Genomic DNA, 27,568 nt, shown 5'->3' on the forward strand with positions numbered 1-27,568 from the left:
ATTGCTTAAATGAGATTCTTATAAAAGTACTGAATAAATATGTACCTAGTGTCATTCTTCCAAGGAGGATATTAGGGTTCCAGCTGCTAACTTAAGTATTTGGATTCAGGCTGTGAGAAGCATGAACCAAGAGCCAGTCTAATCAGCAGCCATCAGGTAACTTGGGTCCCACAAGAGAAAAATCTTGCCCTTCAGTTCTTTCTCCCTCTTTGGACCCAAGTTGCTCAAAACTCTTTACCTAATTTTTTCCACGTGGTTTGAGAAGGGAGAAGAGAGGAGAGTAAGACAGCTTTCAGTTTCTCACTCTCTCCTTCTACAGACCAAAATCAGAACAATTATCTCAGGTTTAATATTACTCTTTTTGCTAGTAGTTTCCTCATGTATTATGGAAATATCATTTACTGGTTTTTCAGTGCAGGTTTTTCCTGCACTGGAGAGAAAAGGAGATCAAAAATCTTTTATTTATAGAACTATGGTCTTAATGCTAAGAAAGAGAAAATACTACAGATGAATTTAGGAAAAGCATTTCATGATCTCATAGGTCTGTAGCTCCCCATTCATGACTATATGAAACATGAACATTAAGGAAGCTATTTCTTTAAAGGAAAGGATGAAAATACTTTAGATAAAATCATAACTGTTCTAATTTCTCAATTCAGTGGGAGTTTTGGTATGTGCTAAACTTACAATAAAAATTACTTATGAAAATAGCTGTCATACAGGCCATTTTCAAAACATGAATAATTCAAACAAGTTCCTAATTTTTTTTCTCAAAAAATATTAAACTCTGTAGCTTTTACAATTAATACAGCTAAAATAGCGAGACTTTAAAAGCAACCACTTGCTTTCCACAGTAACAATTCATTGGAATTTTTATTGTGTTTATTTTCATAGATCTCAATAGACAATATATCCTGCGCAAGGAAAATATGTAATACATTTTACCAATAGTAAAATGTATCAAAAGAGAGATGGAGTTTGCACTTTGCATGTTGTGAGCAAAAATTGAGAATATATGTAATAAGCAAATCTAAAACTTAATGAGTTATTGAGCTGTGTGTCTCCTAGTGTGTCAGTGATTCTTTTTAATTTATTTTTCTAGTTTCTACACAACTTTTCTGCAGGAAAAGAAGCCCAAATGAAATTAAAGTGAAAATATACAATGAAGTGAAATTAATAAAAAGCAAATACTATTGAAATTAAAACCATATTTGCCCCAGGGTAAATGCATTGCAAGAATAAAGCCACAGGGGATTATAGCACTGAAACTCGAGCCAGAATCATCTCCGGGACTTCTAGAAAAAGGTACTTCTTACAGCTATTCTTTCCAGAGGCACATGTGCATACAGAGGTAGGAACAACAGCTGCTGCTCAAAACACTGAGCATTTTTTTTTAAATCAGAGGCAAATAATTTTATTTCCCCTTGTTGTGGTTTAAACCCAGTCAGCCATAAATCACGCACTCTCTCTCTCCCCCCTCCCCCCCTTGCCCTCCGCGTGCTCCTGGAGGAATGGGGAGGAGAATCAAAAGAATGCAACTCCCACAGCTTGAGATAAGAACAGTTTAGTAACTAAGATATAACACAAACCACTACCGCTACCACCAATAATAATAATGATAAAGGAAATTACAAGGGAAGAGAATACCACACCTCACCACCCACTGACCAATAACTCGCCCAAACCCCGCCCGACCGAGTACTGACCGATACCTAGTCCAGCCCCCCAGCAAACTAGCCTTTCTGGGTAACTCTCAGTTATATCCTGGGCATGACGTGCTGTGGTATGGAATACCTCTTTGGTTAGTTTGGGTCAGGTGTCCTGTCTCTGCTTCCTCCCAGCTTCCCCTCCTCCCTGGCAGAGCATGAGGCTCAGAAAGTCCTTGGGCAGAGTAAACATTTGAGCAGTAACTAAAAACATTGGTGTTATCAGCGCTTTTTGCAGGCCAAAAGTCAAAACCACAGCACTGCACTAGATACTAAGAAGGAGAAAAAAAGACTGCTACTGCTGAACCCAGGACATCCCTCAAGATTATATGAAGGAGCTTGAACAAAATATGTATCTTGTTCTCACAGTTCTTCTGGCAACCACAATTCTAGCAAAAACATCCTAGCTCAGAATTTGGATGGGTAACCTCTAAGTAACCAATAGAAATCAGAAAGAATTATGTGTATATGGGACAGAAATACCAATACTGTCAGACAGGTTGAAAAAAAATATCTAAAAGATTGTAAAAAAAACCTATGGACAAAAGTTTTTGTTCAAATGAAAGGGAAACAATTAGGCTCCCACTTCCACCCCAGGCTTACCATATAACATCTTCTAAATGGATCAGGGCAAGCAAATTCTCTTCTGGGCCTTTTAGTCCTAGAACTGGAAGTAACCTCTTCCCATAAGAAAACAATTCTCACTATGTTTATTATGTTAATGTCTTTCAGCTCCTCAGTGACAGCAATATAACAAAACAGTTCTGCTGTTTAACCATCTTTGCCACTGAAGAGTTTCTAAATATCTAATCTAAAAAGCCTTCCTTCTGTTTCAAATCAGTACTTTTTCCTTATCTAAGTTGTCTTACTTGCTCTCTAAAGTGACCTTAGTATAAAGACATACCACACATGAGCTGAGCTGCATCAACGGATCATGTCTAATTACACATCAATTAACATTGGCTAAGAGTACTCACACAGTCTGCAATTGAAGCTCAGAGGATGTGCAGTGACCATGAAGCTTCTATAATTCAGCCACATGTCAAATCTGGACACGAAATCCATTTCCTTTGCCTTCTCAGGGCTGAGTGCTTCCTTCTCTAGTCCACTCAGATTCACTAAGGAGGCTTGCTAGATGAGTTTGGGTAGTAAGCACTCTTGGATCACACCTACCAAATCTGGTACTGTGCACAAATAGTTGTTGCTGTTTCATCAAACAGGTTAGGGCACATATTGTGAACTGGGCAGAAGCCATTTTTTGTGATGAGAATCAAAATGATGAGTGTTTCCTGCTATCCCAGAGAGATATTCATGCACAAGTTATGGGACATATACAGTAAAGTAAAGTGATTGATGCATCCAAAAAAGGGGACAAATAAGAGGTGGTTGGAAAAGCAGGCTAATGCTCCAGAGTTATGAACTCAGAGATGACAGACAGTGGCCAAAGGGCACTTGCATACTGTCAGGTACAATCATTAAACCAAAATTTAATAAAACAAAATAATATAATAAAATAAATAAAACAAAATTTCACTCATTTCCAAAGTTTTTAGGAACTATTTGTTGTCATTATCCCAGGATTGCATACCACCTTGCAACTGTTTGTTTGTGGTACAGTTGTGCAGTCCCATAGCTACAGATATAGCAAAATATTAGGGAAGACATTCTAATGATACCAAGTCTGCCAGACTTGAAGGCAATCTCCTGACACAAACGGCTTAAACACAGACACTTAGTCAAACTGCTAGAAAGTAGGAAGCTGCAAAGAGCAAAACATACTGCATACACAGATGCCTTCTAGCATCTTTCTTTTCATCCTGATATAAGTTAAATCTCCAGTACAATTCTAAAAAGTTGGAGTCCTTGAAAATTCTTTCCAATAAATAAAAATGCAATTTTGTGTTGCCACTCAAAGACTAATATAAAAATCCAGTCCCTCCCTTCATTTTTTTTCTCTACTTAGTTTTCACTATGTACTTGAATATGCTAGTGAAGTGCAATCTTTAGCACTCAGCCTAACTTAACAACTTATGTACACCTACATCATGAGAATCTGACAAATCCAACTTCTTAAAGAATGTTAAGTGGCTTTTAGGAGAAACTTAACTTAGCAATTAAGAGAAGTTATGTGCCTTCACAGGCTTACAGAGGGATTCTGCCTGCTTACACACCTTAAATCTCTTCAGTGACTGCATTAAAATACGGGCACATAAGGTTGAGTAGGTATTGAATATTAAAGCACGAATTAGATGGTGACATTAGAAAATTGTTCCTGAGCACTTCTTCCAGAAAGAGAACTAAAAGGCTTTCCACAGTCATTTATTGTGATAATACACAGACCTAAGCAGTTAGACAAAGGCCCCCAGTGTGATATCTCAAGTCGTGTCACAGCTTTCTGTCTTTTTGCTCATGGCTATCCACTGGAAAATACTTTTTTTTTTCTTTCTTTTTTTTTTTTATTGGTCTGCTACATTTCAAGACAGGTCAATGAAGACTGAAGTCAGCGTCACATGGAGGTCCAGTATGTTTTAAAAAGATCTCTTCTTGAGCATATTAGCTCCTGTCACTGGGGTGGCCACAATATTGCTGTTGAAAGAATGCTTTCATTGTATTATGCATATTATACTACACACATCAAATGCTCACATGCATTGCTACATTTTTTTGCACTGTTACATGCAGTATGTTATATAAAAATTAAAAAAAAAAATCAAAATAAGGTACTTGCAAGGAAAACATGCTAACATTATTTCCCAAAATGTTTGAAGAGGTATCAGAGTATTAAGAAATCTCATGAAAATAAAATAATGGTAAAAAATAATTGCTAGCAAGGGCATCTAGGTATCTGTGAATGCATCTATCTGCTTTTCCTTTAAAAACCATGATGCCAAGCCAGCCGATGGACTAATGTCCATATGTACCTATTACATTTTTGTAGATCGTGTCTTTTCTCTGTGTAGAAGCCATAAGGAAAGGATACTAAGGTTAATCTTGGTACCATTAAATGACACATACTAAAATATAACATCTGCTTGCAATGTGTTTTACAAGAAGGTGGCATTTCCACTCAGAATACTAGTTTTTGGACAAATTTGAACTTACAGGTTCTCCCAAAGTTCTCAAAGCTTTTTCAAGCATTAATAAAGATTCATGAACATCCTGTAGTAAATATTAGAGAGAATACAGAGAGAAAGGGAAGAGAAACTTCTGGGTCCAATATTTAAATTACTAGCTCATTATTTTATGGTAAGTTAAAGGCACATTAATTAACACAGTGTCTTCTTATTTCTTACAAATTCAGGCTGGTGTTCTCCTGATCTTGAGACGGAATTTGGATAATTTTCTTATAGATATCTAAGACAAAATAACAATCCTGAAAACCCAGTTTCTGCAGTATCTGTGAACATTACTGCTACTTACATTTTTACTACCTACCTCTCTCAGGTGCCGTATGTTGGTGCGTTGGGTGTATGTGCCAAAGATTTGATACTGGAGGACTGCAGGGGCATCCTCTATGAAGTGAGACAAGAGCTGCCTCATGCAAGGCACAGAAGATCAGGTTTGAGATCATCAAAGGAACCTGAAAGTGCACAAGTCCTTGGGACCTGATGAGATGCATGCACAGGCCCTGAAGGAACTGGCATGGGACGCTGCTAAGCCACTAAGTCACTAAGCCACTAAGCCACTAGCAATCATATTTGAGAAGCTGTGGCAGTCTGATGAAGTCCTCACTGACAGAAAAAGGGGAACACAGCCTTCATTTTTTAAAAGGAAAAAAAGAAAGACCTGAGGAATTACAGGCTAGTCAGTTTCACCTCTGTACCTGGCAAGATCTCGGAGCAGATCCTCCTGCAAACTATAAGGCATACAGCTTTACTAAGGGCAGATCATGTCAGATAAATTTGATGACCTTCTACGTGATGGGGTTACAGCCTTGGTGGATTAGGGAAGAGCAAATGATTTCTATCTGGACATGTGCAAAGCGTTTGACACTGTCTCCCACAACATCCTTGTCTCTAAATAGGAGAGACATTGGTTTGACAGATGGATCATCTGATGGATAAGGAATTGTCTGGATGCTTGCATGCAGAGAATTGCCATCAACAGCTCAATATTCAAGTGGAGACCAGTGACAAGTATCAATTCTCCACATCTGCTATTGTTACTGGTGCTGTTTTAGTATCTTTGTGACAGAGAGTGAGACTGAGTACACCTTCAGTAAATTTGCCAGTGACACCAAGTTATGTGTTGTGGTTGACATGCTGGCGGGAAGAGATGCCAGCTAGAGGGACATGCTTGACATGCTTGAGAGGTGGACCAATGATAACCTCTTGAAGTTCACGAATGCCAAGTGCAAGGTCCTATACATGGGCAAGGGCAAACCCAAGCACAAATACAAGCTGGGTGGAGAAGGGGTTGAGAGCAACCCTAAGGAGAAGGACTTAGGGGTATTGGTTGATGAGAAGATCAATGTGACACAGGAACATGCACTTGCAGCCCAGAAAATGAACCATATCCTGGGCTGCATCAAGACAGCCCAGCAAGTCAAGGGAGGTGATTGTTCCCTATCTCCCACCCTCATCAGACCCCTGCATTCAGTTCTGGTGCCCCCAACATAAGAAAGAGCTAGACATGTTGGAGCAAGTTCAGCCTGGAGAAGAGAAGGCTCCAGGGAGACCTTTGAACAACCTTCCAATACCTAAAGGGGCCTACAGGACAGCTGGAGAGGGACTTTTTATAAAAGCAAGTAGTGATAGGGTAAGGTATAAGGACTTTAAACTGAAAGAAGGTAGATTTAGATTAAATATTAGCAATATATTTTTTACTATAAGGGTGATGAGGCACTGGACCAGGATGTCCAGAGAAACTGTGGCTGCCTCATCCGTGGAAGTGTTCAAGGCCAGTTTGGACAGGGCTTTGAGAAACCTGATCTAGTGGAAGCTGTCCCTGCCCATTGCAAAGGGGTTGGAATTAGGTAACCTTGCAGGTCCCTTCCAACACAAACTATTCTATGAGTCTATGTTCTTCTGCCTCTTTCCTGAGGGCTTGATCTTACATGCACTCTCATGCACGTGTAGTAGGTCAAGATCTATACAGAGTTCCACTGTAAGTACCACTTAAAAAATGAAACTTAGCTGCAGGAAGGACCACTGGTCCCAATTTTCTACTGGTTCAAGAACTGATGTAACATGTGAGAGGATAAAGTTCAATTGCCTTTCAAGAGTATTCCAACTTCTATAGTCAAGTGAAGTGCCATAACCATCAGAGTATGAGCTATGGTGGGGTATTTTCATTCCTGCTCCTGAATCCATACACAATGATTCATAAGATGCTGAATTCTCCCTGCTGTAAGCTTGTTTAAATAACTCTCTTCTCATTGAAGTAAATTTTGTGGATTCCACCCCAGACATGGCAGTCTTCCTGCACTATGTGGGTGGCCCCAAATCTACCCAAGATTTGGCCTCAGAGACGGACATGCATGAAAGTTTGGCATGGCAATGCTCAGGATACAGCCCCTGCTTCCTTTTTCACATCTCAGCATGACTGCTTCCTCCATGACTTACATTAGATAAATAAGTACTGTTGTGAATTTAATGATGTCTTTGCCTTTCACTGACAACAGATTATGCTTGTTAAAGAGTTTTTTGTTTGCTATTGTTTTACATCTAGTTTCTAGCACTAGCTGTTTTTATACACTTCTTTCCATTCAGCTGAGAAAAAAAGCAATAGCAGTAGCTTGAAAAAAACAAAACTGCTTCTTATTCATTTTCCTCTACTGCCTGGGAACCAGATTTATAAAACACTATGAAACAGATATGAACTATTTTATATTACAGAATTTTCCCCTCCTCCACCACAGATCCTGTATTTTCTTTTAGCACTGGAAGGGGACTAAGTCTGTTTATGCGAGCCAGGGCAATCCTGAAAACAAGATTATAAACCTCAAGTGGCTACAACAGAGAAATATTTATTTTGTTTAAAATAAATGGAGAAACTCTTGGATTATAACTGGAGTCATATGTTATAAATCAGTTTATTGAATAACACAGCCTTGGAAAAATCACCATTCTGGGACACAGCCTTCTACTATACAGAGAAACTTGCACAAAACAGCTACAGTCTATGTTGCTAATAATAAACATCGAAAAACTAGAAATGCTTTTTCTTCCTTCCTGCTGGCCCTTTTTAAATAGCTTTAGGCCTAACTCTTAGGAATTACACAAGCCAGACATAAACTAAAAGCTATCTTGAAGGCTAAACCAATAGGAATTTATTTTATGCCCTTTCCTGAACCGGTGCTTTTTCTACTATCATTAACATATTATCTTCCATTAGTGGAGCTTATGCTTTTCATGCTGTGAGAACCTAAACTCCAGATAGAAATGCTAAGATGTTACACCTGCAGGATAGGACTCTCCTGTGCTTGTTAATATTGTAAAGAAAAAAGCAGTTCCAAATCTCATTAACATCAGAAGGGTGAAAGAGTCACAGGAATTTAAAAATACAATAAAAATAAATAAAAATATAAAAATATAGAATGGTCTCACTGTCAAAACAGGGGCAGTTAGATATCATTAACTTGTCACCACTCCAGACAAGTCAATCAGATAACACAATGCAAGAATATCTGAGTGACACTTCTAGCTGCATTCATAAGCAACCTACCTCATTCAAAGTCAATGTAGAGACAGGACTTACAAGCCCACACTGGAAAGTTATTGAAATGTGACTGACATCTCAAAAGAAAAGTGTCAACGGGATAGCGTGACCTTGTGCTGAAACACTGCAAGGTTAATCAAAGTTATGGCAGTTGGGAGCTAGAAAGACCCTACCTCAGGTTCAATTCTTGTAGTCACAGCAGCGATTGGTCCATTCTCTGCTTTTCACTTCCCACTGACATTTGCACCCCAAGTTTGCATCATTTGTTCACTCTCCTTTTAGTTTCATTTTAGAAAGATAGTGGTGAATGTCACCTGAGAGAAGGTTTTCTACATCTGAATGATATAAGGTCTTCCTTCTCCTTCTCTGGGACTCACTGTGCTGTTAACATATGATCTAAGGTAGTAAATATAACACTGGGAGATTAAAATAAAGTACTACAAATTGTGTAACTGCTGCTCAAAAAAGAGTAAGTAAAATCTGAGTTAAAAGATCAGAAGTCCTCCAAGCTTCCATGGAGTAATAAAGGGAATAGGTAAATATTTAACTGTTTCTTAAACCGTGTATCTCGCTAAATCCAGAGAGCTCCTGACAATTCATTATTTACCAGTATCATCTCAGGTAATTATTACATGGACATATCTCCTTCTCTTACCACCCCACCCATGCCCTAATTTTGTAGGTCTATAAAGACTATTTATTTTTTCCCATTAATTTGTGTAAACATGTTAGTAACCATCATTTTTATTCAGTGCTATTATGGTTGAAATGTAGACCAGAGCTATCCATTTAGCCTAAGCACACTCTGAAAAATAACAAAGTTAGTAATAGAGATAAATTAAATAATACAGGACATAGAAAATGCAATAGTTGCATTCATACCTTCATAGTAGCAAAATGCAATCCTTAAGTAATTTAAGCAAGCATGACTTACTTTTATTAAAAAAAAAAAAAGCCACAAAAAAAACCCCACCACAGAATTCTCTGGTTTATTTTCTTCCTGGACGGCATATTTTTGCTTTCTTCAGTTTACTTCATATGTTTCTGTTTTCTTATTCTGTCAGCCCATAGCAATATCTCACAGATACAAAACAGCACCTTCTTGACACTGCATAGCATTAGCTAAAAATGCTAGTGGCTGTATTCTGTTGGTTTCATTCTCTGCTCCTCCTTTTTTTCTAGAAGGCAAACAGTCTATAAAGTAAATATGCTTCTTTCTTAGAGCCTAAGTACCTAGAAACCTTTTTACTTTCACAGATTCACTGTCTCATTTCTAAATCACTGCCTGTACTGAATGTCACATATTTCCATTACGGAATCAGTCCTCCAGTTGATTATTTAATGAAAGAAAGATTTACCATATAATAATCCTTTCTCCTTCAGTAAAAAGATAAGAGCAACATGATAACAAAATATTTATTTCTTTATTATTAATTATTTTTTTAATATGACTGATGGGCAAACTTCATATTGGGGAAAGATCACCTTGGGAATATACTATATCAAACACGACCAGCAAGGACTTTTATTTTAGGAAGAATAATGGTTTAATATTTAATTAATCCTATCCATTTCTGCATTTCTGGGAAAGTGGAGAAGAAGAGTCTTCCTTATAATGCGGAAAATTAAATATTAAAAACTTTGTGCCTATTTGACTTTACATTTTCTTGTTATGAATGGGTTTTTCACTTTATTTCACTTTCTTCAAACTAGAAGCAATTACTGCAGCTTTGCTGAACAAAGGTATTCTCAATGTACCTCTGATACTACCTTGCCAATCCCAAAACAAAACAAACAATTAGAAACCATTTAAAGTATTAATGGAACTTTTAAAACTCACATTGAAAGTGGCTCAGGTTATTCAAGATTAGAGAAGGCTGGAGAGAGCTTCAGAAAAGCTGAACAAAGTTATGCATTTAAGAAATTCAAGAGATAAAACTCAGTGTATACAAGAGGCAATACACACTGCATGAAATAATTTAAATTGGCCCTGTGTACAAATGGGTTCTAAATTAAGTGTGCCCATTCAGAAAAAGATGTGGAAAGTATTTCGGACAGTTCAATAAAACCATTTGTTCTGTGTACGACAGAAGTCAAAAAGCCAAACAATATTATTAAGGCCTAAAGAATTCAGAGTACTAAAAGAGAGAACAATAATGAAAATAAAGCCTTTAAATACAGTGACCTCAAATAGTCCATGTTCTTGCCTTGTCTCAAAAAGCAGAATTAAAAAAAAAAAAATAAGTCCATCCAGAGGAAAGCAGCAAAATAATGAAGATGGCTAAAAGTATGACAGCTCCTGAGCTGGGAGAAAGGACGGAGCTCCTCTGAGTCACACACCTAGCAGCCATTTCTGCTTCCTTTCCACTTTTGAATGATACCTTTGAGAAGTGCTCCAGCATCCCACCACGGAAAGAGCCCGGGGTTGCTGCTGCTCTGGCACAGAACCCACTCTGAGCCCCAGCTCCCCTCTGTTCCCCTCACCATGCCTGTGCTCACATCCCCCCTTCACTGTGCCTGCAGCCTGGGACAAACTACACCAGGAAGAGAAAGGTGCTGGGATGGGGAAGCCACCTTCACCCCCTGCTCACCACATGGACACTGTGCAGCAGGGTGGGCTCAAGCCCAGATGCTATACTTAGGTTATAGTACTACTAAAAGCAGGATGAATAACAAAATCTATTGTGGGCCTTAAATGTTGCTGGGTGGAAAACTTCTAAAAGGAAGCTTCTGCATTTCTCCCCTACTGCAAAAGGGTTCCCTCTCTCCCTTTTGCCATCCTTCCCCCACTTCATCCTCTCTAATGGCCTACTCATTTTCTCCTATATCCACTTTTGACTCAGTTATCCTTCCTTTCCCTTCTCTCTTTATTCACTCGTTACTTTCTGTGTCTCTTGTCTTCACAAAGGTCCTGGAGGTTAAGTGGAGCCTAAACTGAATACAGTTTTAAGCCTCCATAGTAAATAATCTCTCTTCCATGACTGAGTGCTTGATCATCCCCTCAAGAGATGCAGCCCAGAGGGCTGCCAGCGATTGGCTGCATACTGTGTTGCACCCACTGCTCTGAATCTGACTCGCCAGATTCACAATCAGCCCCCCATTTGACTATAAGATTAAAATCCACTGTTTTATCCAATCTGCTAGAAGTCACTTCCTCACTACTTGGTTTTGGGGCAAAAGTGCCCTGATGTGTGTTCTTCTTGCTCTGTATGGAAAAATTATCGTAACTAAATTTAAATTTAACACTGATTTAGGTAAAAATACATGGAAAACACTGAACATGGGATCCACTCTCATTCATATAAAAATTAGCTAGGAACACCACATAGCTTTATTAGGAAAATGCTAGCTACTGCATTTAGCTTTTCAACCTTAGTCTGAGTTAAACCAGAGTGTCCATGTCACTGGTCCATTCTGACCTCCTCCTTCTTGTTACTCAAGTAACACTGCTGTGTCAAGGTACTTCCTCTCTGCCTGTGACTTGGACTTCTTCTCTCACACTTCTAGAGGTCTACTCACAGTCCTTCAGAATTTCTGCCAATTGCTCTTTATCCTTTATTATTGATATTGATATCAATATATTGATTACTGCCAATTTTCTGCCTTCTTCCATGCTGGGCTTTCCCTCAGCTTCTTTCAATGGTTAATGAAGCAGAAACAAAAGCCAAAGTCTGCCACCCCAGTGCCTTTGCCATAAGACCCATTAATTTCCAGCCACTTGCATTTGTTTTAGTGTTGCTGGTGTTACATTAAGCACCGATTGCAATCTGTAACTCCTGTGTGTAAATTTGAAAGGACACAAACCTCTGTAAATACACAACACTAATAATAGTCCATCCAGAATAAACACTGAGACAACTTTTACTTTATTTCCTATAAGTGGGACCTTGCATAGATGGCCCTGACAGGCAGCCTGAAGCCCTGAATTTCTAATTGTAACTTTGCTATTGGTTTGTTCAGCAAAGTTAGGAGAGCTGAATCCTTCTCTTACCATCTGTAAAACACGGTTAGTCAAGGTTATCTCCTCTAAAAAACTTTTAAATCTACTCAAATAAATGCCAAAATAAGAACTAAGTATTTATTATTATTTAATCACTGAGAGGTTTTAAATTAGCCATTCTTAGAGAGCTAACCCCAAGGTTATACTTGAGCTCTGCTCATTAACTGTGATTTTATAGGTATGCATAGCCAGCATTTTGTGCAAATATACGGGTTTCTGTGTCTCTCAGGTGCTCTGGCTTAGAACCTAGTTCTTTAGTTGCGACCCAGGAGAAGATCTGTGACCACAAAGCCCCCTAACTTTTACCCTCCCAAGAAAGACACTGTTGTAAACACATCATAACTCAGTATGAAATTTAGAAAATGGAGTTGTCTGGCAAAGAATTTATTATTACAGAAATCTTGAAAGAAAACAAAGGTTTCAGATCCAAACCAGATATTGCAGCCTATATACTGAGTATCAGAAACAGTCAAGAAGTTGGCCTCCCTTCTACTGAAAGTCCATTAGGGACACCGATAGACTGTGACGGCTTTTCTTACTATCTTTGCTAATTAGGACCCTCAGGAAATTCAAAAGTAAAAAAAAGAGGGTGAGAGGCAATGTTTTCCAGAATTGCTATAGCATGTGTCAAACCCTCTCACTTTTAAGACATGTACATAGGCCAGTAACATCTTATCTATTCCAGCACAACTGAGCTCAGTGGGAAAATTCCAGAGTTCAGTTCACATATCAATTTACACTTTAGGGTAAAGTGGTTAAGTGTTTTGCCTAATTTAATTGTTTTATTATGGGTTCTGGTTTGCCTAAACAGCATGTCATTCAGTACATTAAGGATGCCATATACATGTAGCTCAAACAAGTTAATTCTGTTGGAAGTTATGAAAAAGAGGAAATCATTTAATACATTATTTTTTTGTTCCTTACTGCTTTTTTTTTTTACAGTTTCCAGAAGTAGATTAGGGTCTCCAATGAATAACTTCTAACAGACACAAAAAGCAATACCTTGCATGCTAACTAGGTTTTGGTGTTTGTTTAGATTTTTTTGGGTAGTTGGGTTTTTTTCTTTGTTTTGTTTGGCTTTGTTGGTTTGTTTGGTTTGGGTTTTTTTTTTTTCTTCTTTTGGAAAAATTCTAAATAGTTAAAACCAAAACAGGGGAGGAGAAAATGAAAAAAAATTCTATGGCAATGGTTATGCCATTCTTGATTTACATCTGACCAACCCTGATAGCTCAATGATTACAGAACCCATTTTTTAAGCAAGTAATTCAAGGAGGTTGTTTTAAAAAAAATAAATATGCATTTCTGATCTGAAAAATTCAATCTGTTGTGACAAGAGCCAAAGGCAGCCAGACATTCAAAGTACTCCCTTTACTTACATTGAAATGGTAATCCATTTCTGTATAAGGAGTACTGTGAAAACTCCAACAGCTTCTTAATCATTAAAGCAAGTTTGTATATGAACTAAGACTAGACCAAATATTTTTTTCCTGGAGAAAACTCAAAATTAGCTAAGTAAAACAACAGAAATAAAACAGGATTATAAAGAATGTTCCCTCCAGTGCATCCTAAATCATATGCTTGAAAGCAATTCCTTCTCTCTGGGCTTTGTTTCAGACCAAATGACTCAATCTGGGTTGCATTTCACTTGGTGCGATACCCTCTGGGTCCCTCAAAAGTTCACTTTCCATCACGTCTGCACTTCTGCAGCACATGTGCTCTCTACATTCTTCCCCAGCTCCCTGCATTCTGTCCATGCTGCAGGTTCCTGCTGCCTCATGCCACATGCTTTGAGATCTCCCCTACAAAAGAAAACAAAGCTACCTCTATCCTACCCAGTCACTCTCTTTTTAGAGGAACAAAGAAATGAAAATAACACACATACATTCAGAAGCAGCGCTGTTCTTCTCACAAAACATCAATGCAGGCAAGAGAGCTTCATGACAATAACTAGGACACCCACAGTGGAACACACATCACTGTCTGCATCTGGTGCTATTTTGTGTGCTCCATGCAAGGATCTGAAGGGCGACATTCTGGTGGACAAACGATGTTTCAAAATAATACTAATTTATTCTGAAGCCTTGCACAATCTGCACTGAGAACTAGTGGCAACAGATTGAACAGTACTACAGATCTCTCCAGCACAGACTCTTCTCCTACAAATGCAGAATTAAGTATTCATGAAGAGATTTCAAAGGTTTAAAATGACTGTAGAACTTTCAAGATGCGACACTGAACTAAGACACTGTCAAATAACAAGTCATAACTGGAAGAGCAAAATTTATCTCCTGAATAAAACAGGTATTTATGATTTTTCCCCCCATTTTTACTTTCACAGATGAACTGAACTACATATCCAAAAAGAAACAAGTTACTTGTACAAAAAAAAAAACAAACTAAAGGGAACATAAGAATAAATGACTGGCAATAATCAGAACAGTTCTCTTCCAGCTCTTCGAGTTCTTCTTTTTTAATTCTTTTTAGTTTAAGCATACAACAAAATGGCTGCTATTTACACTTTTTTGATGAAGAGAATACTTGAACCTTTTAAAGCTCAGATTGATCCTTCATAACAAATGTTTTATAGAGAATACAATTTTTGAAACTAATTTATATAACATATGTTTTGTTAGCACTGCCAATGACTGCAAAAACCCCCAAAATTAAAATAATTAAAAAAATAGTGTGTTTTGCTTAATTTGCGTGCACCAAATTCCACCAAGTTTTTCTAAACAGAGCAATATAGAAATTATCTGAGATAACCTCAGCACACCTAGACACTTCCCGTAAAGCACACCTGAAGAACTGGCTGAACTCAGTTACCTATATACACTGAGATAGCACTAACATGTGCTCTTGTACAGCAATAAAACAGTTGCAATGCTGAGAAACTCACAAACTTTGAGTAAATTCCTCTATGCCAGGATTAATAAAGTCCAAGAGACAGATGGCCCAGACCAAGACAAGGGTGCTGTCTGTCCAGTGCTACAGCAGATTCCACTACAGAGGATTATGTTGGAATATAAAGCTGAATTTGTAGCTCTGCTGGACACTCACTTGAGGAGTACCCTCTGAAGTGAGTAAAAAATGAATGTGCTGTTTGCTAGTATGTGACTGCACCGTCATATGGGCTGTGCGTGCTGTGTACACTCTGCAGAGGTGCAAAACCATATATTCAGATCACACAGCAGCTTCAGATCCACTGTAACTGGTTTTAGATTGCGCTGTGTGTGAAATCAGGAGAAATTTTACCCTTATAAAAAAAAACACCCTCACTCAGAATCCTTCTCCCATAAGCTTAGATTTGGCATTCTGAATAAAGGAATGGAGGGTAGTTTTTAACCAGATCAAATTACGGGACACTGCTGCTTATTTGAGGGATTGCTGGGAGATGAAAAGTGAGTTTGACTTCAGCTTTGCTTATTATATGCAAAGGGAAAGAGGAAGAAAGCATTTATTTGTTTCTCTTGCTGGAAGGGTATTTTATTACACATAAGGTGGCAAATGCATTGATGTATCTATTTCCTAGGAGATGTGACAAATCAGTATATACCAGGAGAAACTTTGTCATTCTCCTAGAACAATCCCCTCTGTTGCTCTGGGTGAGTACGTATGCCCTGCGAACAATTTTATTTCTATTTTTTTTTTGGTACAGCTTTTACGATGTTTGCCATTAGGTTACTAGCATCATAGATGAAACACCCCGCACACAGAGCCAACACACACAGACAGGCTCGGGAGCTTGAGAAGGTTCTGTTTTCTTAGCTCAACTTAGAGAAAAGTCAAAGCTGCTTTGTTTTCTCTCTCCTTGGCACTTTCAGCATCTCTTTTTCACTCACAGTAGTATTATGTACAAAATGTTTTTCAACCACAGATTTACAAATAAATGTTTGAAACAAAGTAGTCTTAGTGTATTTGTTTATCAAATCTTCTTCATATATACCTTGCTACTGTGCCATATGAGACGAAAATAGTGGCTATGGATTCACCACTTAGCTAGTATAACTAAAAAAAAAAAACCTTTAAAAATTAGGAACTCAAAGTTATTCAACAAAGACAAAGATTCCAAAGAAATTTTTAAACACAGGAAATTACTATCTCTGTGTGTGTATTTAGGTAATTAGACTAATTTTTCATTACTTGTAAATTTGCATTAAATTATAACTTTTTGTTACCTATAAATATACTTTTGTTTATTTTTCAGTTCAGGTTTATTTAAAGCACATAATACCCTAACTATACACAGAGCTTTAAATATTGGACTCAGAGCTACAGGCTCTGCCCTGAGAATATGTCCGTTCCATTCTGAGGCAAAAAAGAAAATGTGTCATGTCAGTTTTTTTTAACTGTTTTACTGTTTTCATTGTGTGCTTTAAAGCAGGTAAAATTCCGCATTGTGTGGGCTTTGTGGTGGGGGGTAATGGGGAGAGGGAGGGCTGTTGTGTCATCTTTTGTTAAGTTTCCACAACATGCTCACAGGCACCTTATGGAAATATTTTGCCTCAGAAAGTTGGTACATGAAGTGGCTGATGAAATAGAATGGACCAAATTAGATCAATGGGTCAAATTCATATTGAAAGTAAAAAAGCACAATTCTATTGCTTTCAATAAAATGCAATGAAATTCAAGATTATAGTAAAGCACCATAATAGAAAGAGATCTTATGTGATATACCATATCTGGCAACTATGTGACTGACAGAATAAATGACAAAATCTGTCTGCACTAAGTACATCTTCCTCAGTGAGCTGCTGCATTGATTATAAAAGCTGCTGGAACTTGGAACTTGTTCCAAATAACTAACATACATGCAAACAGATGATGCGTGAGTAATTTACTTGAATCAGATCTCTTTATTGCTGCACTTCAGTTAATAATAAAAATGCAAAGTTGTTTGGCTCAGCAGAAAGCTCTCTTAGCTGGAGAAAAGCTGTTAGGTCCCACTATTCACAATATTTGATCTTAAAACACTAGAGGGCTGCACAACTTGAAATGTCTGTACAGTTCCATCCTGTTATGCAAGCTGTCTTTCTTAACCTCTGTTGTCTAAAGGGATTTCAAATTATTTTGCTTTTCTGTCAAGTCATACCCCCTCCCATTCCCCATTCTGCAATGCCAGAGGTAGTGTCACTGCAACCACTGCAACTCTCTCAACTTGAGTTTTACCTGCAACAGGAGAGAGTCATTTCTCTAGAATTTTCTTCCATTTACAGTAAGCATATATTGGTACTCTGTTACACTATGCTCACTCAAACCACATTTATTTATTTCAGGCTCAATTCTGAAGTAAAAAAAAAAAAAAGAAAAAAGAATAATACAATGAGGATATTTGTACAGGGGAACTTCCATTTCTGTTTTGGATAGAAGACTGATTGAACTAAGTAAAGCTTCCTTTTCGAGCAACAGATTATTTGTTGTGATAAACTGTCCTTTGTCTCACCTTTGCTGAAGCAGAAGTGAGAATTAAATGACAGAGTAAAGGACTGCAAATACGCTCCCTCTCTTTTTCTCCCTCCTCAATAAAGGGAATACGAAGGCCTACAGATGTTGTGCATTTCAAATTTGGTTTGTATCAGCTTTCAGGATATATCATATATTTTGTAGCCTTTTCTGTGCTTTTTGGCTCTTTGCCATAAGAATGCATGAGCATTTTGAGGGAAGAAGGCCATGTGGCTTGTAAATAAAATATACATGCAGCTCCCTATTTGCAGGAAAGAGTTTGAAAAAATATCACCCAGGTGGACTCAAAACGTTCTAAAACCAAAAGGCAAACAAAATAAATATGAACTTGGTTATTTTTACACACTGAATGCTCTCTGAGAAGTGCTTGAGGTTGTCACTGTTTGTTTTTCCTGCCAGCAGACTAGTGAATTGTGATCTCTGCTTTGCCTGGGGAAGGTAAAGACAAATTAAAGTCACTGACTCTGTCTGCAGTGGGTCACCTTGAAAGGGGCAACTGTTAAAGAAACTAGTTCTGTCTGGGAGATGGTTTCTGAGAAAAAAAATACATACACGTGGCTTGAGACTCAGGAAAATAAAACAAAAACATGTGAGAAGATAAGTATATAAAGCTGGTATTTTCTGGGTGAAACAAATGTGCAGTCATAGCATCATAGAATCATAGAATAGTTTGGGTTGGAAGGGACCTGCAAGCTGATCTAGTTCCACCCACTTGCCATAGGTGGGGACACCTTCCACTAGTCCAGATTGCTCAAAGCCCCATCCAGACTGTCCTAGAACACTTCTGGAGATAGGGCAGCAAGAACTCCTCTGGACAACCTATTCCAGTGTCTCACCACCCTCATAGTAAAGAATTTATTGCTAATATCTAATCTAAATCTCCCCTTTTTCAATTTAAAGCCATTCCCCTTGTCCTATTACTACATGCCCTTGTAAAAAGTCCCAATCCAGCTGTCCTGTAGGTCCCCTTTAGGTATAGGAAGGTTGCTCTAAGGTCTCCCTGAAGCTGTCTCCTCTCCAGGCTGAACAAGCCCAACTCTCTCAGCCTGTCTTCACAGAAGTGCTTCAGCCCTCTGATCATCAACCAGAAAAAATATGAGAAAGCATGCAGTTACATAGCTATCGACTTGGGGGAGCAAAGCAGTTTATTTTATTTGTACCAAAGTGAAGGAAGTTAGTTATGCACACTCACTACAAGTGGCCCAAGAGCACAGTTTAGAGAGGATAGAAGTGGAGAAAAATACAGCTTTACAGCACTGAAACATTCAGTAGTGCCTGAAGGAGAGGGGCAAACGAATGTACCAAAACCAAACATTCCTAGAAAGCTAAGGGACTGGTGAACTACTTTAAGTTCTGGTGTTATCTAAATATATATGTTCAAGATATAATTTCAACACTTAATTTTAGTATGAAAAAGAACTGAAGAAACTCATCATCAAAAATAACATCTAAAAATTAAAATTCTACTGATATGAAGAGATTTTTTCTTTCTTTCTTTTTTTTTTTTTACCAGGTACTTTAAATTGGTATTCAAAAATAAATGATACATTTAGTCCAAGTTCTATGCATTTTAGTTCCACGGGAGTTCATAAATACTTTACAAAGTAATTCTGAGAAACTTCTGAAATGGGACTTAAACTATGTACAATCAATAAGGCTCCTGAACTTTACAGGCACACTATTGATTATACATAGTTTAAGTCCTATTTCAGAAGTTAAATCTTTAAAATCACTCTACTTCTTTTTTATCAGGGGCAGATGAGTGTTGTTTGACAGTAAAATTGAGAGACAAATATAGAATTTATTTATTTAACTGTTTAGCAGTTAAATAATAAAAAAGCAACAGGGAGTCTGCTTCCTCACTTTAAAGAGCATGAGCTATTCACCTAGATACTCCAAACAATTTATAAATGAGTGTAAGAAGCCTAGTTTCTTTCCTACAGCACCTATTTCCATCCTTCAGTGACTTACATGATGTGGAGAAGAGGTCTTGGGTAGCAAAGCTCTTATTAACTAAAAAAACTGTCCTCAGCTGTTAAAAATATGTCAGAAAATACGAATAATTGAGCTTAATTCCACCCACTATGTTTCTAACAGGCGGGACTGAGTTAATTTTATCTTCTGGGCTTAAGCAATGCAGATAAATTTTAATAACATATATTTCTTTCAGGAGTCCCTAATTTGATGTCCCTTGCCTTTCAGCTGTGGATCACAGTAACTTCTGTTCCAAAGTTTGTCTTTCAAACAAGGATATTCAATGCAGCACTACATACCTAGATTTGGAGAAGAACTGTATTATGCTCATTATTTTTCACAGCAGACTTTTAACTTATTCTTCTTCCGTTGCTTCTTTCGCCTCTGCAGAAGAACAGTGGACAACTCACAGATGCATGTTTACACCAGAAGAATTGCAATACTGAATATTCAAAACATAATTGTCCACTTATTCATTCACAGATATCTACAGAAGGAATGTGTAGAGCAATTATGCATCCCTAAAAATACCTGGGCCCTTTTTCACATCTGTCCTCGTTTCTGTCCTCATTTTTATAAACATAGACCACATGGGTCTTCCAGACAATCCCTCTTTCCTTTGCATTCATTCTCAAACCATTTCTGTCCTGAGCACAAAGACATGTACATAAAGTCACATGAAGAGGAAGATGCACTCCTTTGAAGAAAAGGTGCAAGAGACCTTTCACTCTTCCTTTACTCTAGTCACACAGAGGCTTGGTTGATCACAGTAAAATCTTAGGGCAAACCTGAAAACAGAGTCATTCAAGTATTTTTAAGGAGTTTAAGTTACTAGGATCACTGCTTCTGTGGGATTTCTGTGAATGGAAAAGGTGTAGACTTCTGTGACAGGAGTCCAAAGCCATTCAAACACAACTCTGAAAACTGTCTTCCATTTAGTATTTTCCACCCAAGACTATGCAAGTAATCAGTCTCTCAGATTCTTATCTTTATTAAAAGAACAAAGACCTTAAACAAAATGTACTGGATAAAGAATCTATTGCATTAATAACCATTATACTGCTGAAAGAATGCCTTAGCAGCAGTACCCAAGGTACCTTCAGAACCAGAAGTCATAAAAATTTCATTACGAATTCTGCTAATTTGCTTCCATTCTGACAGAATCAAGGATTCTTGGGTTTTAACACTAATATTTAAAAAATTGATTTTCCAAAACTGGATGAAAGCAATAAACAACACAAATTGTAGATCACAGAAAGCTTCATTTTCTGATATGTAACGTAATGAGAAAACTGTAATATAATGAGAAAACTGACAACCAACAGCTGACCTCTTTTTCCTCACTTTCTGTACTGCAATCATTGAGGTGAAACTCTCAGGCATATTCTTAATTTTTCAAAAGCAAGAAAGTGAATAAAATACCCTTTCAGTGATCCTGATATTTAAATAAATGACATTATAATAGGAATGCACTTTTGCCTCCACTTTAGAACCCTCTTTTCTCCTTTCTGAACAGCAGTTGCCTATGACAAGGAATGACAGACCATTTCCATTTCTATCTCTGATTCCTGTAGCCAGGTCATACTATCACATGCAGAGGGAGATGGAGAGGGCAGCCCATTCTGGCACCAAGGTCTTATCTGCAGAAGCCAATGAGCTGACAGACTGGCACCCAAGACCAAGCATCCAGGCCCACCTTGCTTGCATGTGAGCATCTTACAGCAAAGTGATTCCATTAATTTTTGAGTCTTGTTTCTGCTCTCAGCTGTATTTGATGAGGACAAATCCCACCACTCTTTGTGTTAAGATGTTCCACCATTTGTTCTTAGTCAATCATGTCTGATCCTCAGGAAGAATGTAGAAAGGCACCATTGGGTGGGTTGCCCAGTGTGTGGGCAAGTTCTGACCCAGGAGAAACAAATCTTCAGCAGAATCCACATCTGACCTTCAATCTAGAGCTACCAATCTAAAACTGTTTATTTAAAGAGAAATGCCAGGCAGATAAGGCTAACTTTGAAATTAATTTTGCAATGTATGCACATTTGTGAACCTATTGAGACTCTCTTTACCATTTCAGTGAGCTATTGATACTAGTTTAATAAATGAATACAGTCTTTGGAATAGTTTGCAGTTTGAGGCTGCTGGCATCTATATAAAAAAATTCATTACAACGAACCATACAATTCCTCAGCATTATGATCCTATACATCTAGGAATAGCTATTGTGAGTGGCAGTGGCTGTCTAAGAATATCTGCATGTTTATTGTTCCCCCCTGAGGCAACAAGCATTGTCAGAAAGGAAAGCTCTGTGTCTTGACTATCCCTTGAGAACCCTAATTACAGCTATAGAAGAATATACCATACTGACTCTCAAGTAATTGAAAGACTGACAGGCAAATGCTTTCTATGTCCATTGCTCTGGGATCAGATCCTCTGAAAGTTAAAATGCATAGGCAATGGGCCAATCTAGCCTCAGAGTTAGAGGATTGAATATACTGACATCAATAGAACTATAGCTTTTCATATTGTTTCCAATTTTGGCTCTGTGCCTTCAAACAGAACCAAAATAAGTACTGAAAAAACCCCAACCACTGCACTTCCAACATTGGCATATAACTGAATGTTTTTTCCAACTAAACCGTCCATACCTCCCTACAGAAACCAAGTCCATAGACCTCACAGAGAATCCAGGCTGAGGATATAACTGACTGAAATATAATAGCAAAGACAAATAGAAGAATTAAAGATGCTAAATCATGCTTGAAATTTCAGAGTACATTCATAACAAAACTAGACGCTGTTAGGAAAATGTCTCAAGCCACATAGTTTGACTCCTAAAACCAGAGATTTAAGGGAAATGTCAAAGTATAAAATAGGTACATGGAGAAAACTATACGAACTACAAATTAGTTTTGATTAAGTTGTTATCACAATGTAAATGAATTACGAGCATTTACATTCATGGTTCTCAGGAAATTTTTGTGTAGACAAACAGGATAAATTAATGGTCACCTCTAAAGCCAAAGCACCCTCCTAATTCATTGCAACAGATTAGGATTTTATTTGTGGTTCAAGCTAAATTCTTTTATTCTCTAAGTGAATTCCATGAGAGACAAAAGATTTTTGACAAATCCAGTTTCATCTTCTGAGTCAACTTTCTCAAAGACAAATGTAAATAGAGTCAAATGTTATATCATCCCACTTTTTGCATTTTTGTATATTAAAAGTCATGAAATGATGGTTTGCCATTTGTTGGTTCACACAGGTAATGGAATTACTAATTATCAGTTAAGGTAGTAATAGTTAAAGAATTTTAAATTAAAAGATGGAACATTTGAGATATTTTAATAGCTAGAAATTGAATTTCATCATTAATAAGAATAGTGTCTATATTTTTATAAGGCAAATTAATCTTCAATATGGGTATAATCAGAAATCTCATTGAAACCTTATGAATGACTTCCTTTTACACTCAACAGATTTCATCAACATGCTAGCAAGAAAATTCCCTAGTACAATATATAGATATTAATCTCATCTGAGTGGAACCATACAGCTGCATTTTCTAATCAGAAGTAAAAGACAGCATACTTAGGATGATCAGCTTTATAATTTATCAGTAACTGAACATGCAGCAACAAAACTGAAAATATTCATAGATATAGTATAACGGTATTAGTAACTAATTTACATGCTTTAAAAAAATCAAAATTGAGGGTGGAATGTAAATCATTGTAAAACTGATATGTAAAAGTGGTCTTAATGTAAAACATATCAAGATGTCAAAGGAGTTAGCATTTTCTCTTTTATAATTAGGATTTGCAGAATAATGCAGAGACATGGATTCCCTTCCATCCCTACTGTTTCAATTCTGAAGTTCTTCAAAGAAGGTCTTTTTCCATTTTGAAACAAGTAATAGAACAAGACTAGCTAGAAGTAATGTCAGTAAAGATGACACCAAGATTTTTAAAGAGCTGTTTAACATGTCTTCTGATACTGCCAATTTTTTTTTTTTAAAACCCATTGCTTTGAAATGCTTCATTAACTGTTGCTCTGCTAAATAAGCATTAGTCAATTTTCTGAAACAGAAGACAAATCTAAAATAACAACTATGAGCACAAGAGGTAACTAAAGGACCAGGTCAAAATAAGAAACAGTTATTTGAGCTTAACTAGGCTAGAGTAAACAAAAAACACAAACACCCTAATCTGAGCATCCTGAAGGACTTTACTGAGAACAAGGATTAAGAATGAGAGACCAGCAAACTAAATCAGGAGATATGAGTGATAAGAATTCAGAAGTAGGACCACACAGGCAACTGTTTGCTTATTCACAACTCTAAACTCTCCTAATCAATTTTGTCTGTACCACAAGGTGTCCAAATTCTTTTACCTCCCATGATCTAGTGTATTTTCTCAGTTCCCTGACTAAATTCAATGTTTAGGTTACTCAAGATGTCTGACTGATTAATAGCTATAATTTTCAGATGGGCACAGAGAAGAAATTATCTTTTAAAAGGCAGCCTAATATATCCTTCTTTGTTAAATCTCAGATCATTAAGGTCTGTTCATGTTAGAAATTGCTTAGCATCATTCTTGCATATGACAATAAACACAGTTATATTTTGTAAACAACTAGAACATCTTAATTTGGAATTGTGTTAAAGATTTGGTAGTACTTATTGGGTTTCAGTGTTTTCAACATTTATTGTACTAATCACAGCCACATTATGTTTTGACAATGATAAACCGCAAACTATATTCTGATACGTTTATAGTGCTCTGTAGGCATACAATAGGTTGAAGTGTGGCAGAACAGAATATAATAGAACTGAAAAGACAAAATATTTGAGCATCATTTTGTTATGCTAGCAAACCTGCACTACTTTCATGATGAGAGAAAGAGCAAAGATTTTATAATGAAAACTTGAATGGTTTAATGACAACACTTCTCAACTCCTTGTCCCTTCATATGATGTTCTAAAAGCGGATTGACCAGCCAGCTCATTGGAGAAAGAATCTTTTGAGAACTTGTCTTTCTGAGGGGAGAAAAAAAAAAAAAAAAAAAAAAAAAAAGAAGTTTCATACTGTTCCAAAATGAGTCAGACCCAATTTTAGTAAAACTGTGTCTGGTATTATATTCGTTGGTGACCTTATTTCAAACGAACACCTGCTCTTCCCTTCCATATTCAGTCTCTTCAAGAGATACCTGAAAGAGCTGTGATGTCAGCCTCTCACACAAGCTTTGCTCCCTCTTATTGCTCTTTCCATCCTACTCGTAATACTTTGTAATTTAAGGTACTTCAAGGGTAGAAGTGTGGGAGGAGTTGGGGGGAGTAAAATCTCACACATGACCATTTCCCAGGACACAGTGGCTTGTTTGTTTGTTTTTTTTTTTTTTTTTTTACCACAGAATAGTCTCAATAGAATTATCTACTGGAAACAGATCTCTTAAGTAAAGAGGAATGGTAAGGTTCAAATCCAAGCACAGGTTAGCTTCAATTTCAGCTCTGGTTATTTCACATCCTTCTTAGAAACACTGGCTCCCTCCCAGTCTTGCAATGTTTTTCATTCAAGTGAAGTCTCTAATTTTAGCTTTCATTTTCACCTGGTTTATTTCTTCTACCATAAAATGAATTAACATGTTAGTTAGGTCAGCTATATCCTTTACACTTCTATTTCCACAAGTATAATTTCCACTGTGCATAAAGTCTTATAAGACTAATTCTCAAATTAGCATTAGACAATCATTTATTTGTCTTCAGTTTTAAAAAGTCCTCTAATAGATAAATTCAGATGGATACCTAACATAGCCCTTGTATTTTATGTTGTGGCAAGAATCCAGCACCATACAGCAAGATCTAAACCTTCAAAAATTCACCAGTTAGCTGCCAAGAGTCAGAATGGCTGAGGTTGGAAGGGAGGTCTGGAGGTCACTTAATATGACATCCCTGCTCAAGCAGGGATACCTAGAGTTGGTTGCTCAGGATCATGCCCAGACAGCTTTTGAATATCTCCAACCTCCCTGGGCAGCCTGTGTCAGTGCTTGGTCACCCTCACAGTGAAACAGTGCTTCCTCGTGTTTAGGAGGAACTTCCTGTTTCAGTTTGTGCCTATTGCCTCTTTTTCTGTCACTGGGTACCACTGAAAAGAGCCTGGCTCCCTCTTTTTTGCACCCTCAGGTACTATTCACATTAGTATGATCCCCCCAAGCATTCTTTTCTCCAAGCTGACAAGTTTCGTATCTCTCAGCTTTTCTTTACAGCAGAAACGCTCAATCCCCCTCATTATCTTAGTGGTCCTTCCCTGGACTCAATATTCATGCCTCTCTTGTACTGGAGAACCTAAAACTGGATACAGTACTTCAGGTGTGGCCTTAAGAGTGCTTGGATGACATTCAATGCAGCTGAATCCACCTCCAGATTAAGGCTCCTATATGGTGTGGCAGACCAACAAAACCGTAAATTAAATCTAACCATGCAATGTCATTGTATTCCATTTAGTTACACTACAAATCAGTCCTAGACCTTAAATATCACACCATTTGTACTGTATTAATTTATTTTAGTAATACATTATGTTATGCTCACAGCATCATAACACTACAGCATTGCAAAATGCTATTTTGTCATTTGGGTGTTCTCAACACAAACCACCAAACTGTAACTGTGTCAGTGGCATAATGGTGATACACGAGGAAATACACACCCATCATCATCTGAAGGTTGATGATCATCTGAAGAATGATGATGACATATATTTTGTAATACATATTTTCCTTCCATTTTTTTGTTTTTTCTTTGTAGTATCATTTTCATATCAGTAAGAGTAGGCAGACTTTTTAAGAGAGGCATTGGTTTTAGCTTAGGTACTCTTGCACCAAACAATTCCTCACATCATATTGTTTTGGACAGCTTGGAAGCATCTCATAAAAGTTGAGAGTGAAGACTCAAAACTCATCTTCCTTCTATTTCACTGTGAAATTTCTTCTACATTACAACTCTACTATGAAATATTTAGTAGTCTTTATTTTTCCACTTCTAAGGCTATATTTAACTATAAAAATATTTTTGTGATACTTTTGAGTAGGTTTCCTCTCCATGCCCATTACAAATGCAAACATTTATCTGATTCCCTCTTTCCCTTCCTCTCCATTAATATAAATATCTTAACACAAAGATATACCTATGTATAATATACAATTGTGTGTGTTTCTCAGAACACTGTATATTGCAACCAGCAGCTTAATAGATGCCAGTGCAGCCATGATAACTTACATCATCTAAGAAACTGGTACCCTTTTCCCAGACATGCTTTTATTCATTCAGCTCTGCTTTTGAACATGCTAGGATTGAATTCCTTGAAAACAGACAAACTTAGAACATGCACAACTCAGGAGCAATGAGCAAGCTTTCTTGTTTGTCCTTGCTTGCTCTCTCCTTCACAATATCCTTGACCCAAAGTAACCTTTCCTAGGCATGAGATTGTAAAATAGTCTCAATGCTCATTCAGCTTTCCTTTTATTTTGTCTGCAAGCTAATTAATGCACATTTTTACCTATACAGCAGAAATAGAATTGATCCAGTATTAAATTGATAATGAATGTATAGCAGAGACAGCTAAACAGAAAATTGTTTTAAAAACCTTTCAAAAACAGTTTTCTTTAGTAATTTATTCTGATGTATTTGGTTACACACACTATTCATACTCAGTCATATTCACATTGAAATTCTAATTTGAATTAAGATTCTATGGGTTGTCTTCCAGCC

At 37.2% G+C, this 27,568-nt stretch overlaps 1 protein-coding gene across 5 annotated transcripts in view; it reads right to left on the reverse strand.

Annotated features, from left to right (window-relative positions):
- PCDH9 (protocadherin 9) overlaps window positions 1-27,568 on the reverse strand; it is a 699,618-nt gene that overhangs the window by 600,678 nt on the left and 71,372 nt on the right. The window contains exon 3 of one of the 5 annotated variants that reach the window (XM_034059968.1): window positions 4,274-4,306. The exons of the other annotated variants lie outside the window; for them this stretch is intronic. Within the exon in view, the coding sequence (XP_033915859.1) occupies window positions 4,274-4,306 (33 nt within the window). The remainder of the gene's footprint in view (window positions 1-4,273; window positions 4,307-27,568) is intronic. 5 annotated transcript variants of the gene reach the window in all.

The sequence above is a fragment of the Melopsittacus undulatus genome, chromosome 2, assembly GCF_012275295.1.
Source record: "Melopsittacus undulatus isolate bMelUnd1 chromosome 2, bMelUnd1.mat.Z, whole genome shotgun sequence".
In the NCBI taxonomy this organism is placed as follows: Eukaryota; Metazoa; Chordata; class Aves; order Psittaciformes; family Psittaculidae; genus Melopsittacus; species Melopsittacus undulatus.